The 21,452-nt window shown below is 45.4% G+C and overlaps 2 protein-coding genes across 8 annotated transcripts in view; one reads left to right on the plus strand and one right to left on the minus strand.

The window, feature by feature from the left end:
* MFSD1 (major facilitator superfamily domain containing 1) overlaps positions 1 to 21,452 on the minus strand; it is a 42,522-nt gene that overhangs the window by 8,089 nt on the left and 12,981 nt on the right. For 2 of the 7 annotated variants that reach the window (XM_055723187.1, XM_055723190.1), the window contains 2 exons: positions 19,457 to 19,571; positions 17,716 to 19,195 (listed from right to left, as the gene is read on the minus strand). In XM_055723187.1, coding sequence (XP_055579162.1) covers positions 19,136 to 19,195; positions 19,457 to 19,571 — 175 coding nt within the window. In that variant the 3' untranslated portion in view covers positions 17,716 to 19,135. Of the gene's footprint in view, positions 1 to 290; positions 517 to 5,929; positions 6,065 to 11,422; positions 11,541 to 11,628; positions 11,718 to 17,715; positions 19,196 to 19,456; positions 19,572 to 19,768; positions 20,539 to 21,452 lie in introns of those variants that run through there. The other 5 variants (XR_008734360.1, XR_008734361.1, XR_008734362.1 and 2 more) reach the window with 5 other exon arrangements.
* Positions 12,196 to 16,278, plus strand: LOC102048025 (P2Y purinoceptor 3-like). The gene has a single exon (XM_055723191.1). It carries the CDS (start codon positions 12,558 to 12,560, stop codon positions 13,581 to 13,583), a length of 1,026 nt encoding a protein of 341 aa, XP_055579166.1. The 5' UTR covers positions 12,196 to 12,557; the 3' UTR covers positions 13,584 to 16,278.

The raw sequence follows: 21,452 nt of genomic DNA on the forward strand, positions 1-21,452 counted from the left end.
CAGGGGGAGCGCCCACCCTGTAAGCCACCGCCTGCTCTCCCCCCGGAACCTGTCCCTCCGATTCCCAGTGCAGGGGCTGGGAAACCTTCCCCTGGGGAGGGGTGTGCAGAGACAGCACGCGCCGGGCTTGCTCCAAAGCTCAGCGAACCTTTGTCTCTGCCTGGACTCCACAGATGTTCATACTGACGTGGGCTTTTCTCCCCTCCTTTCCCAACAAATACAGTATCTGCCGGTTGGAGAAACATATTAAATGAAATGGAAAAAAAGTCAGGATTGGCAAAAATGCGTACCTGTCAATGCTAGAGTTTGTCCTTAGGGTGATGAATGGTAAACGACACCACTGCACGCTCTACGCAGAAGGGAAACCGGGCCATAGATCATCTGCTCCTTTTGTCATCTTTTTATGTGGTGCTTTCACTCAGCAAGCCCGTTTGTGTACCAAAAGGGCATATTCCCAGGCTCTTCACAACCCCTGCAAAAGGAACTAACCCAAAGAATCTGCAATCTCAGTAAGACCTGTCAGGAAATTCAGAAAATAACCATAAGTAGAAATACACAAACTCATCAGATGCATACAAATATTAAAGCAACCTCCATATTTTCAAATTCTTCAAAATATCTGTTATTCTCATACTAAGTCTAATCCCCGGCCTGCTGATGATACCAGGGTAGTTCTCACTTTATGCCAAAATTTGGGTCTCACATTTCCATTTGAAAATTCTTTTCTCATGTAAAGGGTTTCTGAAAACTTTTATTAAGTATATTCCAAAAAGATGCACACACAGGTCCAGTTCACAAACCAGAGCAAACATTGCTGTATTTGCCCATCATCCCTAACATTCAAGGCAGCATGGAAAGCTGATTACTAATGCTTCTCAAATATTGCTGCAAGTAGGGAAGATACTTCTTTGGTATTTAAGCTGTAGGTGAAAGCAAGACAGACATCTGCTAATTGCTGCTTTCTGGGGAAATGGGAACTATCTAGATTTGGGGGCTGATGGGTTTTTTTAATTAGCTCGTAACACTTCTTACATGCAGTAGATCGTGAAGACCTTTCTACTTACCCAAGAGTGAAAACAGAGGCAGAGGAAAAACATAAATATTTCTGTGCAATTCACAGCCAGCGTGTTGTTACCCTGTACAAGAAAACTCACCCACCCCTCGCACACATAGTGTCACCCCATCTCCCTGCGGGGCTGGACAGTCACGTAATTACGGGTATCAGACGGAACCAGCGGGAGGTTTAGGTTGGATATCAGGAAAAATTCCTTCGCTGGAAGGGTGGCCAAGCATCGGAACAGGCTGCCCAGGGATGCGGTGGAGTCATCGCTCCTGGACATGTTTAAAAAACGCACAGCTGCCATGCCTAGGACACGGCTCAGTGGTGGGCTGGGCAGTGCTGCATTAATGATTGGACTTGATGATCTTAAAGGTCTTTTTCCAACCTAAAGAATTCTGGGATTCTATGGTTCTGGACTCCCAGGTCACAGAAAATTCTGCAGCGGAACAAACCCCAGGGAGACATCCCCCCGGGCTCTTCAACAGTCCCCTTCCCACGCGCCCTCCCAGACGCCCTTTACCTTCACACTCTAGACCATGAGCCCGACGTACACCTGAAGCAAGCCCCGGCCCGGCTCAGGGAGACACAAGGATGCGTATCTCCTTTCCTCCTCCCCTTCCCCCCTATCTTTAAACCCCAAAGACACCAGCAGCCTCCAGACACTTTTGAGCACCGTATCTGCAGATCTCAGCCACGGTACAATGGCAGCGAATCGCTTCCATGTTAAAAGATCAAGGCAGCTTTTAAAATGGAGGCCAAAGCCTGCCGCAGATGCCATCGTAAGCTTTTTTCTAGGCTACATTTTATTTTATGATACGTTTTAAAACGTCCTTGTCATGTTTTACAGCCGGCGACCTTCATTTAACTCTGCCAGGCTTTAGGATTTAAACCAAGATGCAAAACACCATCCCTGCCTCGCCGGGAGCACACCAGCCCAGCATCACCCAGCGACTGCCCACAGCAGCATCACTCCTGCCATCCCCAGCATCCCCCGCCTCGGCCCCAGTGCATCTCCAAACACCCCAGTTATCCCTCCCAGCTCATTTTACACTCTGGCACGCAGCGTACGCTCACTGAAAACAAGATCCTGGTGCCCACTTGTACAGGCAATGCGTACAGGCAAAATATATTTGCCCAAGCCAGGCTCAGGAAAAGGCAGCAGAAGAAATTTCCACGTAGGAGCTCCCGGTGCAGCCTACTGCTAAGCAAAGCATTTTGCTGAAGACAGACGTGGCCTTAGGAGAACGGCGATAATGGGAGGGAACGAAGGATGTCATCCAAACACAACAGCAATGCAGTGAGGTGGAAGGATGAAGGATAGAGCTCTCCTACAGCAGATGGTGCAGATGTTCCCTCTCATCCATCTTCCATATGTTCCCACTCAAAACGGAGCAGGTCTTCAGCTCTGCTCCGGTTAAAATCCCCTCTCTCTGCACACACCATGCATCACCTAACCAGCACCATCGCCTGGGACAGCATCGTACCCTACCCAGTTCGACAGCACGGCCCAAGGGGTCATTTTGCCACGCAAGAAAGTTTTTCTGCAGTATTTATCTCTGCAGAAATCAGGAGGCGAGGCTCCCAATTCCCAGCTCCATGGATCTGCACGCAGGCAGGACGGAGGACACACCGTGGCACGGGGGGACACCGGCTTCCAGCACCAGACAGCTCTCTGATGGCCAAGCATCACCTGTGGTTTCCTTCTTTCTCACAGGGACACTAGATAATTCCTGGCCCATCCCACCCAGCAGTAAGCCAGCCAGCCAAGGCTGCCAGGAAACAAGGGATACAAAATCGAATACGAACCACAACAGCACAGCCCCCGTTTTAAAGCCGGCTTCTCATCGCCAGGCAGCCAGTGACGGAGTCGAGCGGCAGTGTAATCCGACTTTAATTGATGATGAGAATATTCATCTAGGCTCTGTCCAATTTCGTATACTTAATATCTTGTGCCTTCTCCACATGGATCGATTTTTGCATTGGGTTTATGAGGATTAATTAATATTCATTCAGAAATAAGCAGAATAAGATTCCCAATGCATGAAGATGTTTATTATTTATTCATATTTAAGGCTTGTTAGATTAATCTCTTTTAAATTACCACATGCCACCAGGCACAATTATTATAATTTATTAGGATAATTTCGCTGGTTTATTTCCCTCTGATGCAACCTTGCAGAAGGTGTACGCTGCTTCTCGAATGCTCCCACAACGCAGCTTGTGCTGCTGCTAACGGAGCTGCAGCCCAGAGACAAGCATCCCCGCCTCTGAAGGGGCCAACCTCCACGCTAGGCATGTAGCCCACCCTAATTTATTTTTTAAGCAGCTACCCCGAGGTACAGAAACCCTTTCATCTCAGCTGAGCGTGGGGCGGGAGGTGCGCTCATTTGCGGCGAGACACTGGAAAAAAAAATCTACTGGTGACTTGTTCCTAAACGTGCCAGATGGCGAATGGCAATAGCCGGCTCAGGTGGCTGAACGGTTAATACCCCAGTTAAACACCACAAAATCGTGGGCACTGCTGGGACCTGCCTTTGGCCACCAAAGAAACCCCTGAACATCCTCCTGCCTCTGTTCCTTGGGTGGAAACGGCTCCCTCTGAGACCTCTGAGTTGTACTTACAGCCAGGGGAACCTGGAAATAAAGTCTTCAGCTTCATGCTGTGCAAAAGACTTCACCTCATTTCTTTCAAAAACCCTATATATTTGCTTAAAAGCTGCAGTTACCATTATTACATTTAATTGATACCCTCAGGGGCTCAAAATGAGAGAGGCTTTTATGAAATTTAATTATTTTCCACCAGGGCTTGCAAGGTAAAGGTGCAATTACAGCAGCAAGGGCTGCTACTCGCAGCAAGGGAGGGCCAGCAGCCCCTCGGCCGTGCAGATTCTGCTACCCACCGGGCTTTGCTTCCACCGCAGCGCTCGCAGGTTGCCTTTGCTTATTTTAGCCTTTAAAAGTAATAATTAAAAAAAAAGAAAACAACAAAAAAACACCCCAAAAAAACCCCCCAAACCAAGCAACCACAATTTGACTCAAGAACAGACCAGATCGCTCCATGTATGAACCAGTCACAACTACAGCAAGCACCAGCTCGTTCAGCTCGCCCAAGCGGGGCTCCCCCGCGCCCCAGGTGGGCTTTGGGCAAGTCCTTCGCACACCAGTAAAATGAAGGAAATAACACCTGCACGGCTGGCTGCAAAATCAATCTGTTGATACTTGTACATCACTTTAAATAATATTTTCTCACCTTTGAAAAAGCCCCTCGTTTATCCCGACACCCAGGGATGAGCGTCGATGTGCTGATGCAGGAGAAATGGAAGCAGAGAGTCGGCTTTGAAACTCCCCCCAGCTGAGCGGCTGCAATACCCACGGAACGCCTAATGATTTCTTCCCCCCAAAAAATGACTGTACAGTGCAAACTCTTTTGAACCGAGCTGCTTAATCAGAATCTCCTGAGAGTAAATGCAGCCACAAGGCAAAAAAGACCAACTTTTTTAATACAAAAGGAAAAAGGACCTCCTTTGAGTAAAACAAATGATTTTTTAACAAAGGAAGTCCTGGGGACAGGAAGATAATGTCATGCTTTTGATGCTACAATACTGTACTGGAGATTAATGCTTTCACGGTTAAGATTTTACCCCAATTATAAGTCTCCCATAACAAGTAACAAAATATGATTTAGTCTTCTCTAATGGCAGACTAAATTTTAGCTGTTCTTCAACTGCCAGCTTTCAGATACAGAGCTTAAGAGCAATCTAACAAAATTATTTCAGTATTCCTTTCATCAAATGTCTATTGTTTGGATATTGAGGTTTTGATATTCAGGGCATGCCCTGTCAGCTATACACAAATAGCATTACGGTGTTTTCATTTTTCTCCCATTTGGGGAAATCTCCATTTCCTCCACTTTGATGAGCAGGGGGGGGAAATGCTGGTGTAACCAGAGCCAGTCTCCCAGCAGGGAAGAAGCTGACCATGAAACTTTGATCTGACTGATACTACACTAAACGCCGTAGTTTCTTCCACAACACTCGGGAATGAAAACATTTGATTTCCATGACCAACCAGGTGATGGTTCCCCCTTGCAGCATGCTGGGGAGGCAGACCAAGGGAGAGCCCAAGAGCATCTGCATTGGCTGCAAAACGACCAAAAACCAGAAGCAGCAAAAAAATTACACCGGTGTAGAGCCAGAGGATGGCATCCCTCGTGCTCCTTAAGTCCTCAGACTTTGCTTGGGCATCAAAACCTCCACGTTTAACTCATGCTTTTTTTCCCTCTGGGACATTTCACCAAGCACATACAAAACATATCCAATATTTCTGACGCCCAGTAAGCTGTTATTTTAAACACAGTTTCAATAAACTACAAAAGTTGATACTGTTAGAGGCTCGAAAATATACGACCTCATTAAAAAACGCTGGCACTCAGAAAGATCTCTGGTGGCCAATCACAGCTTGGGGAGGGCTGTAATTTATAACTTTGATCCCCACAGCTAAACCATTTAATCTGATAATAAACATCAATCACTGATTTTTATTGCACCATTTTGCAGCCCGAGCAGAAAACCTTGCTCTCGCGGACAAATCAGGCACCCCAAAGTGACTCTTGCAAATAAATACCGACTTTAATATTCAGCAATATAATTCCATGGGATCGATTTTTTATTTAAGCACTGCTGGAGCCAGGAAAAAGTTTGTAATTACAGAAATATCTACAAAGGCAACTCTGTGCAGTGTAACAGCTCTGGCGAGCAGGAGCCTGCCTCTCTTGCAGCTCAGTGACAACACGTACCTTTACATCTGGTAACAGTTGTCACCAGAAAGTTAAGTGTGTCCAGATATCCTGCGTGACAGTCCATAACTCACCATTAAAAATGATGCGAGATCCCATTACGTTCCCACGCAGCCTCTCTTGTTGGCTGAAGGTTCTAATCCACCATCTACCACTCAATAGCAGGGGAAATGGAACAGTCAGGCATAATACATCGTGCAAGTGGATAACTGCCAGGAAAAATAAATCAGATGGAGCCTGTTAATATATAATGATGCCAAACTACCATTAATTCAGATAGTCTTTGCAATCCAGGGAGCTATTTAAGAAGTAACTGAAATAATGATTTTCCTTTGGACACATTGGACACCAGCGTCGCTTCATGCTGGCTTTTTGTACTCAGTAGAACGAGGCAGTTCATCAGTATGCTTTCTGATATGTTCTCCTCTAAACTGATATTTTCCGCTAAAGATATATGATAATTAAGTTAAAATATTTATAAAAGTTCCAGCCCAAGTAAAGACGGAAGATTAAGAACACAAAGACTGCCTCCATCTTCCTCACGAATACCTGGCAGAATCAGGCAGGTAGGCAGCAGGGAGAACACTGAAGTCTGCTGGTTACGCTCTTTTTACCAGGATTAGCTGGGTTTCTGCTTCAGCAAAGGCAAGCTAAATCCAAATTTTTTGTCCAAGAATTCACTTAATAGTATGATGACCTTCATGGGGGAAAATGGTCTTTTTTGTCTTCACTTACCACTTCTGTTTCTCCCCAAACACAAATGGAAGAGTAGAGCAAGGAATATTTGTCTTGAGACAAGTACCAGGCTTCTAAGAGAGGTTTTTAAACCAACATTGACCCGAAAGCCAGAGAAGTGTGACCAAACGTAAACCATTCCCCACGCCAGCCCAGCGCTAGGATCTTACACGAGGACGGCGGCGGCGATGCCAGCCCAGGGAGCACGCCACCGGCCGCATGCCCCACGGCCCGGCCAGCGCGGGTGCTCAGGTCACAGCTCCATCCATCGGTGCATATCGACCTTTCTTAATTATCTCCCCGGAGCATACTCAACTCCAAGGAGCTTTGCGTACATGAAAAATGTATCACCTTTGTTCCAGGCAAGGAAAATATATGAAGGCACTTAAATGTGTTCCTTTTAGTCTTGCCACTCCATGAATATATTTTAGTTACTGATTACAAGTATTGGAGCTACTCAAAGTGAACTTTCCAGTTGTCTCCAGTAAACCCTCCAGTATGTATATAAAATAGCTTTAACAGAGACTCACATCAGCAGTTTTGTAAGTGTTGCATTAAATCCAGACGGTGTTTTTCATCTCAAGACAGAAAAATGCATATTAATCCACCAGCAAAGCAATGCTTTGAGAATTTTAAACATTTCTGTCAGTATCGGTAAAACTATAATACATTCTTTGCTAGATGAGATACTGAATCACTTTGGTTCATTTGGAGGCCATTTGCTAACTTTATTAGGCAATATTCAGATGATGGATATCAAAAGGATATTCACTGTAGAAACAGGCTTTGTTTCTGAAGACAGTAATTAGGTTAACCTCATGAATAAACCCTTTATATCAGCAGCAGCACAAAGCGAAAGTAAAAAAATGCAGGAGAAAATGAGAAAGAAAAAAGGAATTTCATGCAAAGGGACAAACTTACATCCATGTATAGCACTCTCCACCTGACACTTTTAAAACAATTCATACGTGAATAGAAGTGTCACGGTACCTGATGTACCAAAATGTATAGGTATGGCAGTATGGTCACTTCCAAAATGCCATTATGGTATGTGCTGTAACGCGTATGTGCGATCACTAACATGCCGTTCAGCGGCTGAGGCAGATCCATCGGCAGGTGGAAGCACGGCTCCCCAGCATCCCCAGGCAGCCCGCGGTGCCCGGCCCTGCTGCGAGGGCTTCCCACGCCGCCAGGGAGCCACTGGGACTGCCAGCAGGCTGAAGCCAGCCCAAACCCAACGAAGACATGAGTTGTGTGTGCTGGGATGAAGCCACCTAGCAGCGATCTGCAGATGTGATAACCAGCTGGAGCTTCGACTGACCACCGCTGGAGCTGCAGGTGCTCAGCACGCCTGCACCTGGAGGCCACCCGCGTCGGGATACTCAGCACCGCCAGCCTAAGGGCTTTTCCCAAGCGGTACACCAACAGCGGGCTCCGAGCAAAGCTGCAGGCAGAGCCTTGCCCCTTAGCTACAACACCGAGCAACGAGCCACAGCCACTTCCACACTTTACACACTCAGAATAAGTTACTAGAAAGATGCAAAGGATAAAAAGGGATGAAAGCTCATAAAAATTGCAAAGGTAGACAAGCTAAACTGGTACACTTTGCCATAATTGAAGCAGACTAAGTGCAAGCTAAGAAACAATATATTCAATAGAAGCAAAGCTTTCCGTTAAGCCAGCCGCCGGCCCTGTGCGGTGCATATGCAAGTTCAGGATGTGTAAGTCAGAGGGCAGAGGCAGGAGCCGCAGCGCTGGGCTGTCCCAAGCACAGCCACAGCACCGCAGAACGTGCTCCTATTCAGGCTGCTACTGCCAGGCAAGTCCCAAAACAATTTCAGAGTGCCCTGAGACAGGTCACCTCTACTGTTACCCACTCGTTTTAAGAGCTATTACAAAAGGTCTTAAGAAAGAGATTATTTGATCATAGGCTTTCCCTCTCAGCAGAACAAAGCACTGTATTTCAGGACTAACAACCCGATATTTTTCCTCGAGTCAGCTTTAAAATAATGTTGACATTATAGTCAATACATGATATATCACTATATTTATGTCAGAATCTATTGGCATAAAACTAAATCAATCTAAATGCATAGCTCTTGTATTTAAATGAAGCCTGGCAATGCCATCTCTTTCCTTCAGTTTTCGCTCAGCTTCTCATATGCGTATCAATCATTTCTGACAGATTTCATACACTGGGATATCACCTCTAGGCTCACTAAAAACTATTTTAAGTGAATTTCATATACAAAGACTAGGAAAACCTGCCTTGGGGAGCTCCTCTTATAAGCATTATGGTTTCAGATAGCCTAAGCGTCGCAAGTGAAGTTTCACTCTTAACCTCCTATTTGAGGTAAGTCTGAAATGCAGGGCAGTAAATGAGGGTCACCCCTGCTCACATTACAGCAATGGCAAGGCCACAAGATGGTTTTAAGCTCAGGTTAATAGGTGGATTTACCCAGAAATACTGACTGTACAAGAACACCCAACAGCCATGCAAAACCACCCAGCAGGGAAGAGGCCAACGGGGAACACCACCAAGGCATTCTAAGAGACAAGTCCCCGACAGACCTCACCTTCGCCAACAGACCTCAGCTGATCTGTGCCCACCGCTATGCTATAAAATAAACCCTGGAACATGCGTATCTAAAAATAACGCAGACATTCACTAGCTCTGTGAATACAGTAGAATTTTTTTAAAAGTCCGTAAGTCTTTAGCATTAAGTAGGTTAACCGATTTCCCGTACGTATTTAAGAGACGTCTGAGATTTCTCCATCCATTTGCAGCAGCCACAAGTGAGCCATTCCACCCCAGCTGCTATAAGGCCGTTCCTTCACTTACCTTAATTTGAAGGGGCCAGTTACACTCCATCATCATTTCAGCTGACAAGGATGCCAGCTCCACTATTTCAGAATTACTGACATTAACAGCTGTTTTATATTCACAGACAGAGCTTTGTAAACATGTAAACAAGTCAATTAATTAAGATACCACAGTAACATAGATTTTAATAATCTGAGGAACAGCCTGATGTTTACAGATCCACAGATGCTATAAAAAAATACCAGAAACAGTAGAATTTGCTTGTTCAGAGGAAACAGAAGGGAAACTACTTCCTTCCTTCTGCTTGCTGGTATGTCCCACCTTTTGCTTGCAGAACAAAGAGATTCCAGCCCTAAATCCATGGATACCCTAAGGTGGACACGCAGGTTTTCCTCCAAAGGTCAGGTCCAGCTACAGAACCCAACTGAAACCTCTCCAGCGGCACCTTTCCAGCCAGATCGGGCAAAGCTGCCCCACACACGCACCGCACCCCAAAACCGCTCAGTAACACCGAACAACACGCCTGTCTCCAACGCCAACTATTCCCCCGCCAGCAGCCCAAACGACGTGGCCCAAATCACTCCCAAGGAAATGGAGAAGACCAGGAATCTGGAAACAAGTTCAAATTTAAGAGAACTGAGGGTTTCAAGGACCTGGATAGACCAAGACTTCATGCAGCAGAAAATTCTCTATCCTGCTGCAACCCACCAAGACTGTACCAGCAGAATGAGCTCTTGACAGAAGTGACATTACAGAAAACAAGAGGGTTTTGTGGTGGGACCCCCAAAGTCTGATCACAAAAGGGGTCAGCAGCACGCCTTATGCCTGAACACAAACAGAGCTATATAAGGAACCACTGAGCAGACACAACGTTTCTCTGCGGAGGTCACGAGTTAGCTCTTAGGCTGTAAAATGTGAGGACTTTGTTGACCACTCCTTCCTTTTGCATCCAGTCCAGAGGGTTGGAATTTTTTTTAAGAGTTGTTTTAAATAACTTTGCCTATATAACGGATCACAGCAGGGATCACTCCAGCCCGAATTTAAACCCACACCATTTTCTGCAACTTCATGCTTCACAAAACACATCCAATTGGGGTCAAAAGTATTTTTGCTGAGGATGCCAACGCTACCAGTTGACAGCTCCAGCCTGGGGAGGGGGCTGCCGTGCCACCCACCCCGTGGGAATCAGGGGCCACGGTTTGCTGCGTGCCCAGCGAAGAGATGGCACAACAGCCTTAGGTGGGGTAGCAGCAGCTTCAGTTGGTCCTGCCCGGGGCTGGATCGGAGTTAGCCAGTATCTCCACCAGACTATCCAACAGAGTTGTGGGGAATAGGTGCTTTTTCCAAAAACTAGACCGAAGGCAACTCTAGGAGAGCCTGAGCAGCAAGCCACGGCACCTCAGGCAGCCGGCAGGGAACACAGACGGGCCAGGATTTCAGTGTCCGAAACATTTACCGCTTCTCGAGCAGCACTAGGTGATTGATCTCCTTCCAACCTCAACCATTCAGCTTTAAAAAAAGGCAAGTTTGGTCATTTCATTACCTTACCCTGTTTTATTTGCATGAGAGGAAACAAAAGCGACCTCTTCCTGCTGAAGTCTGCCAGCATTAATATCTGCCTTTGGAAAGCAGCCTCCAAAGTCATGTAAATAAGTGACAGAAATGAGTGACAGCACTTGCAGCCTTGAAATAAGGCTTTTTGCCCTAACACAGAAAACATTTCTTGTCTATCAGCGTTGCAGTGCTGACCTCTAGTGACAGCTAACCCAGAAAACGGGAGCATTCGTGGGGACAACCCTCACCTCACCCTCCTGATCTCACCCACCAGCCCCGACTCATGTCCCCTGCCTTCGGAGGGTGAGCAGCCCCCAGTAACCCTGGGCACTGCTCCCAGTTAATACCACGGAAGTGTATCCTTATTGCAGATTATGAAGAAATCGGTACAGTACTTTAAAAGCCAAGCAGTAACTAACTGATTGTGAGATATTTAAGTTATTTACGTCGTTACCTAGTGAGGGCTAAACCCCTTTTCCACACTCAGGGGCCAGTGGGTGCCTGGAGGGGGTTTGCAGTAAGGGACACAGGAGCCCGCAGCTCAGACCAAGATGCTCCGAGGGGGCGTGTTGCTGAAATACAACAGAAGATAAACCCAAATAGGGCCCGACATAGAGTGTAAAACAAGCATGGCAGGTAGATAAAATCAGAGATGCTCACCAGAACATGGACGTCATGGTTCTGCCAGGAGAAAACTCTTCAGCAGTTCTGGCTCAGGTGGCCACACACAGAATTTACCTGGCTTTCCCCTAAATTAAAAACAAAAAGACATTCAGTCATTTCTCGGATGGTTTTGATCCTTGCCTTCTTTAGAATGGGATGCCTGCTAGTGAACCTCTCCTGGCTCCCTCGCTTTACTGGGAAATTCAGGAGGTATACTGGGTACAAACTTCAAAAGAAAATTTAGTCTATACAAACTGCATTAGTGTTTTCTGAACGGGACTAAAGGACACCAGAAAGCAGGAAAGCATCTCTTCCCTACTCCTTTGAGAAGAGGGAAATGACGTCCTATTCCCTCTGACTGCAACAAACACACATTTTGAGCAAACCCCTGCCCAGGCCAGCTCTGCCCCAGCTCCACTTGCTGCTATCCGTCAAGTTTGTTTCCCTGTTGCTGCTATGGGCAAGCTGTAAATTCACCTCTTCCCAACCTGCCTGTGATGCCAAACCAGCAGCAGTCCCAGGCACTGCCTCTCACAAAAAGCGTGCTCGCTTGAGCCCTTCCCTCAACTGCCCCCCTGAAGTAACCAAAGCTCAGAGGAATCTGAAAGCCTGCAACTGCAATAAGCTTCATTTAACTGCCCTTGCGACACAGTGCCGCTGCCCAGGGGCATACCACCAAGCATCTGCAGCGGCCGCTGCTTTGGCTGAATTCAAGTGGTAACAGTGACGCGCCATTTCCATTGCAGTTTCATCTCTCCAGAGGGCTGTGTGTGCTTTAATTAGGATTGTCCAGATTTCTTTGAGGTGGCGAGAGGCAAGGGCCAGGGGTGACAAATGACTGTCGGGTGTTGCTGTTTCTATTTCTGGCAGGGAGAGCTTTAAAGCAACAGAACAACAGTGCACAGTGCCTCAAGCTGCGCCCAGGGATGGAGGGGCTGAAGGAAACGGAGAACAGCACCTCTGGGAAGGCTCTGTGCCCTCTAGAAGAAAGCTATAAATACATCTTGTTACCCCTCACTTACAGCTCCGTCTTCGTGCTGGGGCTGCTCCTCAACGGAGCCATGCTGTGGCTCAGCTGCTGCCGTGCCAAGGGCTGGACCTGCACCACCATCTACCTGGTGAACCTGGCCGTGGCGGACCTGCTCTACCTCTTCTCTTTGCCCTTGCTCATTGTCAACTACATCCTGCAGGACACGTGGCCTTTCGGAGAGCTGCTCTGCAAACTGGTACGTTTCTTGTTTTACGCCAACCTGTACGGCAGCATCCTGCTGCTGACCTGCATCAGCGTCCACCGCTTCCTGGGTGTTTGCTATCCCATCCGCTCCATACCCTACCGGACCCGGCACCTGGCTGCCGCCGGCACAGCCACGTCCTGGGCGCTGGTGTTCCTGCAGCTCCTGCCCACCTCAATCTACGCTCGCACCGGCGTTATCAATAACCACACCGTCTGCTACGATATGACAAGCCCCGAGAACCTCAGCAGCTATTTCCCCTATGGCATGGCTCTCACCGCATCTGGTTTCCTCTTTCCTTTCCTCATCATTTTAGCCTGCTATTGCCTGATGATCCGAAGCCTCACCCGGCACTCCAGAGATGCCAGCCCCACCAGCAGTGCCGCCCGAGCCAAGTCGATCCGAACCATTTTCCTAGTCTGTGGGCTTTTCTCTGTCTGCTTGCTGCCGTTTCACATTACCCGCAGCATTTACCTCTTCATTCGCGTGTACCGCGTCGCTGACTGCCAACTCCTACAGCGCTGGAGTTTGCTTTACAAGATCTGGAGGCCACTGGTGAGCCTCAACAGCTGCATCAATCCCCTTCTCTACTTTCTTTCTGGTCAGACTACCAGAGCCAGGCTTGCTTTGGAGCTGGGACTGCTCAAGGCAGGTCCTCTTGCCAGGAGTGACGTGAATGCAGAGGGGATGGATGCTCCAGCAAGACTCACCCCTTGCTGAGGAAGCACATCCCTGCTGCCATCTCACAGCGCTCCAGATTTGTTCCACTTTGCTGAGTAGGAGACTTGGAGAAGAGCCATAAAACTCACCCACACAACAACAGCAAGAAGTTTAAATAAGATTCCTCCAGAGTGAGGGCAAACTGTAGTGAGGACAAATTTGGGTGAAGAACACAGGAGGCATTTTTATGAAAGACTGAGAGGCAAGTTGTCCTCCTTTCCTGAGCCACCCATGCCCAAATAAAGCCAAAAAGCACCCTTTCCAAAAGGCTTCTGGCGTTTGGGGTTTTTTACAACTTTTTTTTTTTTTTTTACAATTTTTACAACTACTGCTTCTAGTAGTAAAGAGGGCTGCATAGAAAAATTGTAGTGAATAACTGAGGAAGGCACCAGAGCAGAAGAAAGCAATCATCTCCTGCCATTAGTTAGGTAACGAATTTTTAAAACGCTGTTAGCATATTTCAAAAAGCTACCCTCAAGGACGATTACCACCTATCTACTATTTCCTTGGCAGGGTCCGCCACACCAGCACCTTCGCTAAAGGGTAGCAACTCCTTCTGTTCACATTAAATGCATGATGAAGAGAGGCTTTTAGCTTACACATTTCAGAAAGGTAACAGAATTATTCTCCAGAGAATCTTCACACGCAGCTTAGCTGCCCTGCAGATCGTAGCAGCGGGAGCCAAAGGTTTCAGGGAGCTCACTGGCCAAGAAGCGACCGTTTGCCTAACCCAAGGCAATTAGAAATGTTAACACACCGTTCGCATGCAGTTACAGTCCGGCCCCGAAACCTTCTGTTCCCTCTGCACAGGCAGCTCAGTGGAACAGCTCACCCAGTGCTCAGGGGAATCGGGAGCTTCAGCCTCTCCCCTCCCACAGTGTCAAACCCTGTCACATTTTGCTTAAACGCTGTGGGCACCACGGGACAGGAACAAGCTCCGACTACCTGTGCAAAACTTCACGTGCAAGAACACGATAAAAACCTTGGCAGGTACCGTAACAAAAATATAGTTTGAATTGTTGTTCCCAGAAAGCGCTAATGACTTTCAACCCCATGTTTGAGCTACAGGCAACTGTAGAGCCACCAGTGCCCACAACAGCTGAGCACGCGCCTTTGTTCAAGCCAGCTGGGAGCAGGGGTTATTCAGAGAGGATGCAAGGTAAGGTCACAGGGGCTGCCAGCCATACGGGAACTAGAAAACACTACAAGAGTAAGAGGAATTGTCTTAGAGGCTGACAACAAATGATCTAGCTGGGACGCTGCGTGGCCACAACCACACAAGCATCAGAATCAAAACACCAAAAAGGCAGAAAACCAGCCACGCTGCACACCCAAGAAGTGCAGAGACACAGCAGTAGAAAGCAAACTTCAGAAAAGCCAAGAAACTGGGTCCCATTTGCTAATAACCTCTGCATAATACTCAACATTAAGGAAGTTGGCAAAAAAAGCCCCAAAATTAAAAAAAAAATAAAAAATGTTTTCCAAGACATCTCTGCAACAACAGTAACTGCTTCTCTCCAAAGGGGAAGGGCAGACCAGATGGCCAGGACATGGTAACTGCTTCAGCTATCCAATTTTACATATGCTGACACAAGCCAGAGCCCAGACTAAACAGACAGAACGACTTTGATTTATTTTACCAACATTTTCTCCTTATTTAAATAAAAAAAAAAAGCCAAAACCTTTCCTACAGATGTTCTAGATCACCTCCATGGGAACTCTAGGCAGAAGTGCATTCGCTTTCTTCCCAACCGAAGCATGGTTGGTGTAACCACAGTAACACGGGCAAACTCAACCAGGGGATCCAGATTCCGCCACCCAGTCAGCCAAGGCTGCTTCTATTTCTTCCTCTAACATTCAGCAGACGGAGGCTTGGCACGGAGACACAGCAGCCTGAATTTCCAATCTGTTGATTCAAATTCAACTGAGGTAGGTAACAACTGAAATCCACCACTTCTGACAACTGTTTAGGCGGCCACGCAAGCTGGTCTCAGCACCGTTCCTCGTGGCTAGGAACAAACAAAACCGCTCCTGCTGCCTTGCTCTGGGGCCACCTCAAACACAGGCTCCTTGGGAGGGTCAGGATGAAGAAGAGCTCCCTACCATTGCTGCCAGAAAACTTCCAAGGTCCCGGAGGATAAGCAGCTTGTTCATAAGCACCATCTCTATGGCACAAATGCTTTTGTTGTTCTTAGTAACCAGTATTTATGAAAAAACCTCAAATACGGGAAAACATTTGCATGCTCTGAGAACACCACAAGATCTAAAGCACTGCAGTGTCACGCGGGCAGCTACTCCGTTACTGAATGTTTGAAAGAGATTATTTCATGATTCATACGCACTGAAGTTTAAATATTTACAGAGCATTTCTGTGCTTTAACCACTTCCTTTTGAAGAGGTCTGCATGAAACAGCACACTGTGTGACTAGGGCTGTCCGGCTTCCCATTCACGCCAAGGTACATCTGCCCCATTCAACAGAACACAGTGTGAATGTATTAGGAAGAGAGATTTTCACATTATTCAGAAATGCAGCTCACCTGAACAGCTCTGCTTTGCCTCCTTGTTTGGCTATCTGCAGAACAGAAGCAGTGAGAGAGCACCGACAGCGGTAAGGTATGCAACAGAATATTAACCAATTTTTTAAATAAGAAAGGCTATCAAAACATCCAGCAATAATCCCTAAAGAGGGGAAAAAAAAAAACCAACCACCATAAAAAACACCAAAAAAAACCCACCACATCCAATGGAAAGGAACAGAACCACCCAAAAGGCACAGCACCTCTGGAAGTGCCCCGTGCCTGGGTGTACCCCATGCGAGCAGAGGCAACAGCAGAGATGATAACATCATTCATATTCTTCATAAGTTACACACCCCTCAGAAACTTGCCCAGATAAATATAGTAGTAAACAGTAGTTCAGCACAGTATGTTGTTAAATTTATTAACTCCTCTATAAACATCTCCAAACAAGTGTACACATCCACCAGCAGAATTTACTCAGACCATCACAATCCAATAGCAGAGCCCAACCCGTAAACTCTGTACTGAGGGGGGAAAAAAAAAAAAAAAAAAAGAGTCAGGAAAGCCATACCATACCAACAATTTCTCAGGCTGGTGGGGATAGAAGCCATTAAGGGAAACTTTGCAGGGAACAAAGGCCATCTTAAAAAGGTAAGCAGCTTTCAGCTCAAGCCATTCAAAATTCATTGCAAACAGGACTCCCGCAGCACGTGCCCGACCAGCCCCCCCCTAGCCAAGGCAGGCAGCCTGCTCCCGGCTGTAGCTGCTGCCTTATCCCTCCCACAATGATCACAACCAGATTTTCTCTACCAAGAAGAAACTATTCCAGAATTCAAAAATCCCTTTTCCTCTTGAGAATCAACCTGAAACTATGAAGTATGCATTGAAAGGCTGAAGCACACACACAGCATCACAACTCTGATGCTGGGCTGGAAGCAGAAGGGCTGGCAATAGAGAGGGGAAGGCTCCACCCTACCAGAAATTTATTAGAGGAATAGGGGATAAGGGAATAAAAGCCAGATGGCTCTCATCCTCCACAGCCACCACTGAAAAAGCAAGGTAAAAGGAAATCAGCGGGCTGAAATCCCTCAAAAAGCAAAGGCAAGGGCATTTGGAGTTGAGCTGACACGGCAAGTTACACCATTTGCAGAAGTCCACCACAGGACTTTAGCAAGATGCTCAAGGGTACAGAGAATTTAAGAACTGAAAATAAAATTTCAACAAGGCATTAAGTTCACAGTTACGGTCTGTCACATCACACACGAAATGCCAACCAACAGGCAATGGCAGATGAGTTACCTACAACCACAGCATGTCAGAACTGGAGAAGCAGGTAGCTGAGGGAATGAAGAGCAAGAGAAGAACAAGAATCCAACTCCTTTCCTCCCCAAGAAAGAAAAATGCATCAACTCATCAGTGGGGGGGAACTAAGGGGAACTTCGCCTTCAGACCCTCAAAGATAAACTTCTCCAAAACTCTACATATTTCTCAGGGGAAAGGAGAAGTCATGCCTGTTTAAAAAAAAAAAAAAAAGTGTGTGTAAGTCTCAATAACCACCAAGGGCAACAATGCATCACTAAACAGTCAGGAAAGAAAAATACAGGTGCCAATATCCATTTAAAGCTTTTATTAAAAAAGACTCAGAATTCACAAGTCTACATGGAAACGCAAACCAGCTTGCATCACCCAGCCTCAGAGCTAACAGCGTGCTTCTCAAAGGGAGCACAGAAAGCACCCATAAAATCATCACGGGTCAGCGTGCTCCCCTTGGGCAGTAAGCTCGGCACGGTTCACAACCTGCTACTTCACTTCCCTGGATAGTTCTTCAGAATACAGAACTATTAACCAAAACAGTCCTGGCCTAGTCCTTCAGGAATGTGAAAGCAATCTCCACTGAAGAGTATCATTTAAAAAAAAAAAAACCTTAAGACCACAAGTTCCAGAAGGTCTGCTTAAATTACTGTAGGCAAAAAAAGTATTACAGGTATGTAACATTTTTATTACAACAAACTACCTTGTCTGCAGTCAAGCAACTAGTCCAAGGCTCTTCAGCACTCTGCAGCACACAGGGGCTCCCTGAAGCCAGCCAAGGAAAGCTCACTGCCCCTCTGCACGTCACCCCCTGCCTCCATGGCAGCTCTTCACTTAGCGTACCTTGCGCTCAAGAAAGCCAGCTGCTCTTACCTCTTAAAGTAAGGTTAGCTTAGTTTAGGAATAGTTTGTCCAATTACATAAATAAGCCTTTATGAGTAACAAAAATAAAGAAAAAATGCACTTTGCAGGAGTTATTAGGAACCAGCTATTCAGCAACAATCCTTCCACTGAAATTACATCAGGTTTCATTATGACACTGAACACTTTCCCCACTGAAAGCCAAAACTCAGTTCTCGCATTTAACCATCTTTGTATTTTTTAGTCACAACCTCTTAAGAATACATGAATTTTCACATTAATCAGGACTTACATGAGGTTATCGCTAAGCTTGTGATCTAGTATTTACTATTAAATTCCAGAGCTAGCACTTTTTGAACTGTAATACTGAAATTGTAGAGTTTTCTCTGAAATACTTGACAGTCCTTCCTCACATTTTTCTCTTAAGAAAAATGAAACAGAGCACGTCCAATACGGTAACAAAGTTGTCCGGCCTGGGAGGCTAAATAACCCACTCCTACATCCAGGTTCCTTTCACAGCAATTTGATTAGTGAAACAAAGTTCTCCCATTTCAGCCAACATTGTGCAGTGAGAAGAGATCAAGACTGGAGCTACTCGTTGAGCATTTTAGGAGGGTGTAGTACATAGCTCATGGGTTCAAATAAACGGCCAGATGATTCTTCATCAGTATCTGTGCTATTTACCCAGAGTGCAGAGGAGGAGCTTAAGGCAAGTATTTTAAAAATAGGATCTACACGTACAGAAAAGTATGGTGCATCATTCTGCTTTTGTTTTGCTGTGGTAGTTGTCAGTACTGGAAACAGAGCTTTGTGTACCACGAACTTCAGCGTATTTCTGCTTTTGCAAGTGGGGCAAGATGCTATTTCAACATGCTTCTGTGTGTCATTGTCGATAAACAGGAAGAGTAATTATCTGGTAGCTGCAAAAAAATAAAATTTAAAAAATCATGCATCACAATAAGCCTGCTCCTCAACTTACTTGGTTCGCCAGCCATTGATTCTTTCTCTTCATTTGATTTCTAATTACTATTGGTAAGACTTCATTTCTGAGAACAAGCATACATTCAGCATTTCAATCAGAGGTTGATTTGCTGGCTATTCAAGACAATAAGCCAAGTTCTTAAAATAAACAGCTCATTGTTCTATTCTTAGTTATTAAACCCCCTCTTAGTTACTAATACCTGAGCGCCTAGTTTGGAGAGGTATTTATTCCTTAAACTAAAGTCATCAGCTTTTGGCCGTAATTTAGCCAAGTCATCTTCATTTTGACGTCTGAGCCTCTCTTGTTCTTCTGCTCTGGAAAAGAAAATTGGTTTAAGATATTTGCACTGAGGCATGCAAACCCAAGCAACCTTCTTTCTCGTGTATGCAGTTTTGATTTTAATAACTAGAAAATGTTTTTAATCTTTATAGATGAACACTTGGTATCAGATTCAGAAAGACTTAGAGGTGTATGGAATACTCTAGTTCAGTGTAAAGAAAGAGAGAGGCAGTTTTCTGCAGTTTCCTTTTATTTAGATTGCAAGACTTCAGTAGAAAGATAAACTTTTTGGTTTTCACAGATTACAACAGGCTCAGTGAGCTTTTGTAACAATATTTACTATCTCTTTATTAAACAAGCTTTTGCTCCTTAAAATAAAGATCACAATACAAAGAGAATCAACTCCCAAAAATGCAAATAAAAGACTGCTCAGCAGTCTTCAGAATTAATAGCAATCTCCTACAAAAGAGTCAGTAATTGACCAGAGCACGGTCGCTCCTTTTCCATGGGAGGCTTACAGAGAAACAGAAGCAAACAAAGCTGTTTTTAAGACAGTGGTTTGGATTAAGACAGTACCAAAGGCATTAACAGTGACCCGTTCCTAAGCTCCGTAAGGCAAAGTGCCATTATGTTAAGAAATCTCCACCCTCACCAAGATGGTAGTGCTGCACATGAGATAAAGACTAGTATAAAGTGTCTCCTAAGATGAACACATTTATCTTGGGTTGCAGAGTACCCTCTCACACAGCATAGCTTAAACACGGTGCAAAATGCTATAAACCCATTCCATTCAAATTCGGAGATGATTTGGCATTAGTTAAAAGTGGTTACAAAACAGGAAATTCAGCCATTTACTGTTAAAACTCCAGCATGTTAGTTTCTTTTCCAAAGAGCTACTGTGCAGAGTGACCAAACTAAACAACATTATAATTCTTGGAGTTGTCATGATGCTGATCAAATGCTCCCCACTTCTGGATGATATTTGCTATTCAAATTTCTTTTCTGAAAAAAACATTGTAATAAAAATTACTGAAAATATTGTTCTAAGGCACTATATCCCCCAGCATACACTAATACAAAGCCATCTTTCACAGTAAATACTGGAAGCGTTACACACATCCCACGTGGGCCAGGAGGACTGAAAAGCAGCTCTATTTGGACAGAGAATTCCTTTGCTTCTGGATACAAGGTTTTGGGGGGGTTTTGTTGCATTTGTGTAAAAAACTGGCTGTGACCTTTCGGCTTGAGGATGATACCCATCACAACTAAGCTAGCTAGCAGGTCTGGTGAGGTTTTCATTTCCTTGGGCTTTCCTCAAGATTGATGTGTAAAAAGCCCACAAATTAGGACAAGAAACAAGACCATGTTAAACATGGGATGTTAAATCCCACAAGTCACCTGGCTAGACCTTGTTGACAGGTGTTTTGGGGGTTTGAGACTAATTTAAATACTATCATATGGACAGTTACACAGTCCAGTTTCAGATAAGTCAATGAAGTCCATTTATAAGAGATGCCTTGTTAGCAAAGTATTTATCTGGAACAAACTTCTATATAAGCTGTGAGACATAATATCTGCAGGTGAAATGCAGTTACCTATTAAAAAGTAAAGAATTCCAACAACATTACAGGCAAACGAACTTCAAGATCTTAAGAGACTCACTGAGCTGAATTCAGTCAGAACAGAGAACATTTCAAAAGATAAGTTCTGTGTTGTTCATATATAAGCAGCTTGAATTCTACAGTTCTCAATCACAATCTCAGCAAAACAAGTTCAGATTGGAGGAGCAGAACCTCAGATTTCTTAGGCTTGTTCTACCCATAAGCCAAATTAAACATTTCCTTTAAATATATTTAAAAAAAAAAAAAATCCAGAAATTAACCAAGGTTTCATGCCATTGACATTACATTCTCCAA

The sequence above is a fragment of the Falco cherrug genome, chromosome 11, assembly GCF_023634085.1.
Source record: "Falco cherrug isolate bFalChe1 chromosome 11, bFalChe1.pri, whole genome shotgun sequence".
Lineage (NCBI taxonomy): Eukaryota > Metazoa > Chordata > Aves > Falconiformes > Falconidae > Falco > Falco cherrug.

What these genes read in the sequence shown, in the direction of transcription:
- LOC102048025 (XM_055723191.1), top strand. Translation starts at nt 12,558, where the DNA reads ATGGAGGGGCTGAAGGAAACGGAGAACAGCACCTCTGGGAAGGCTCTG.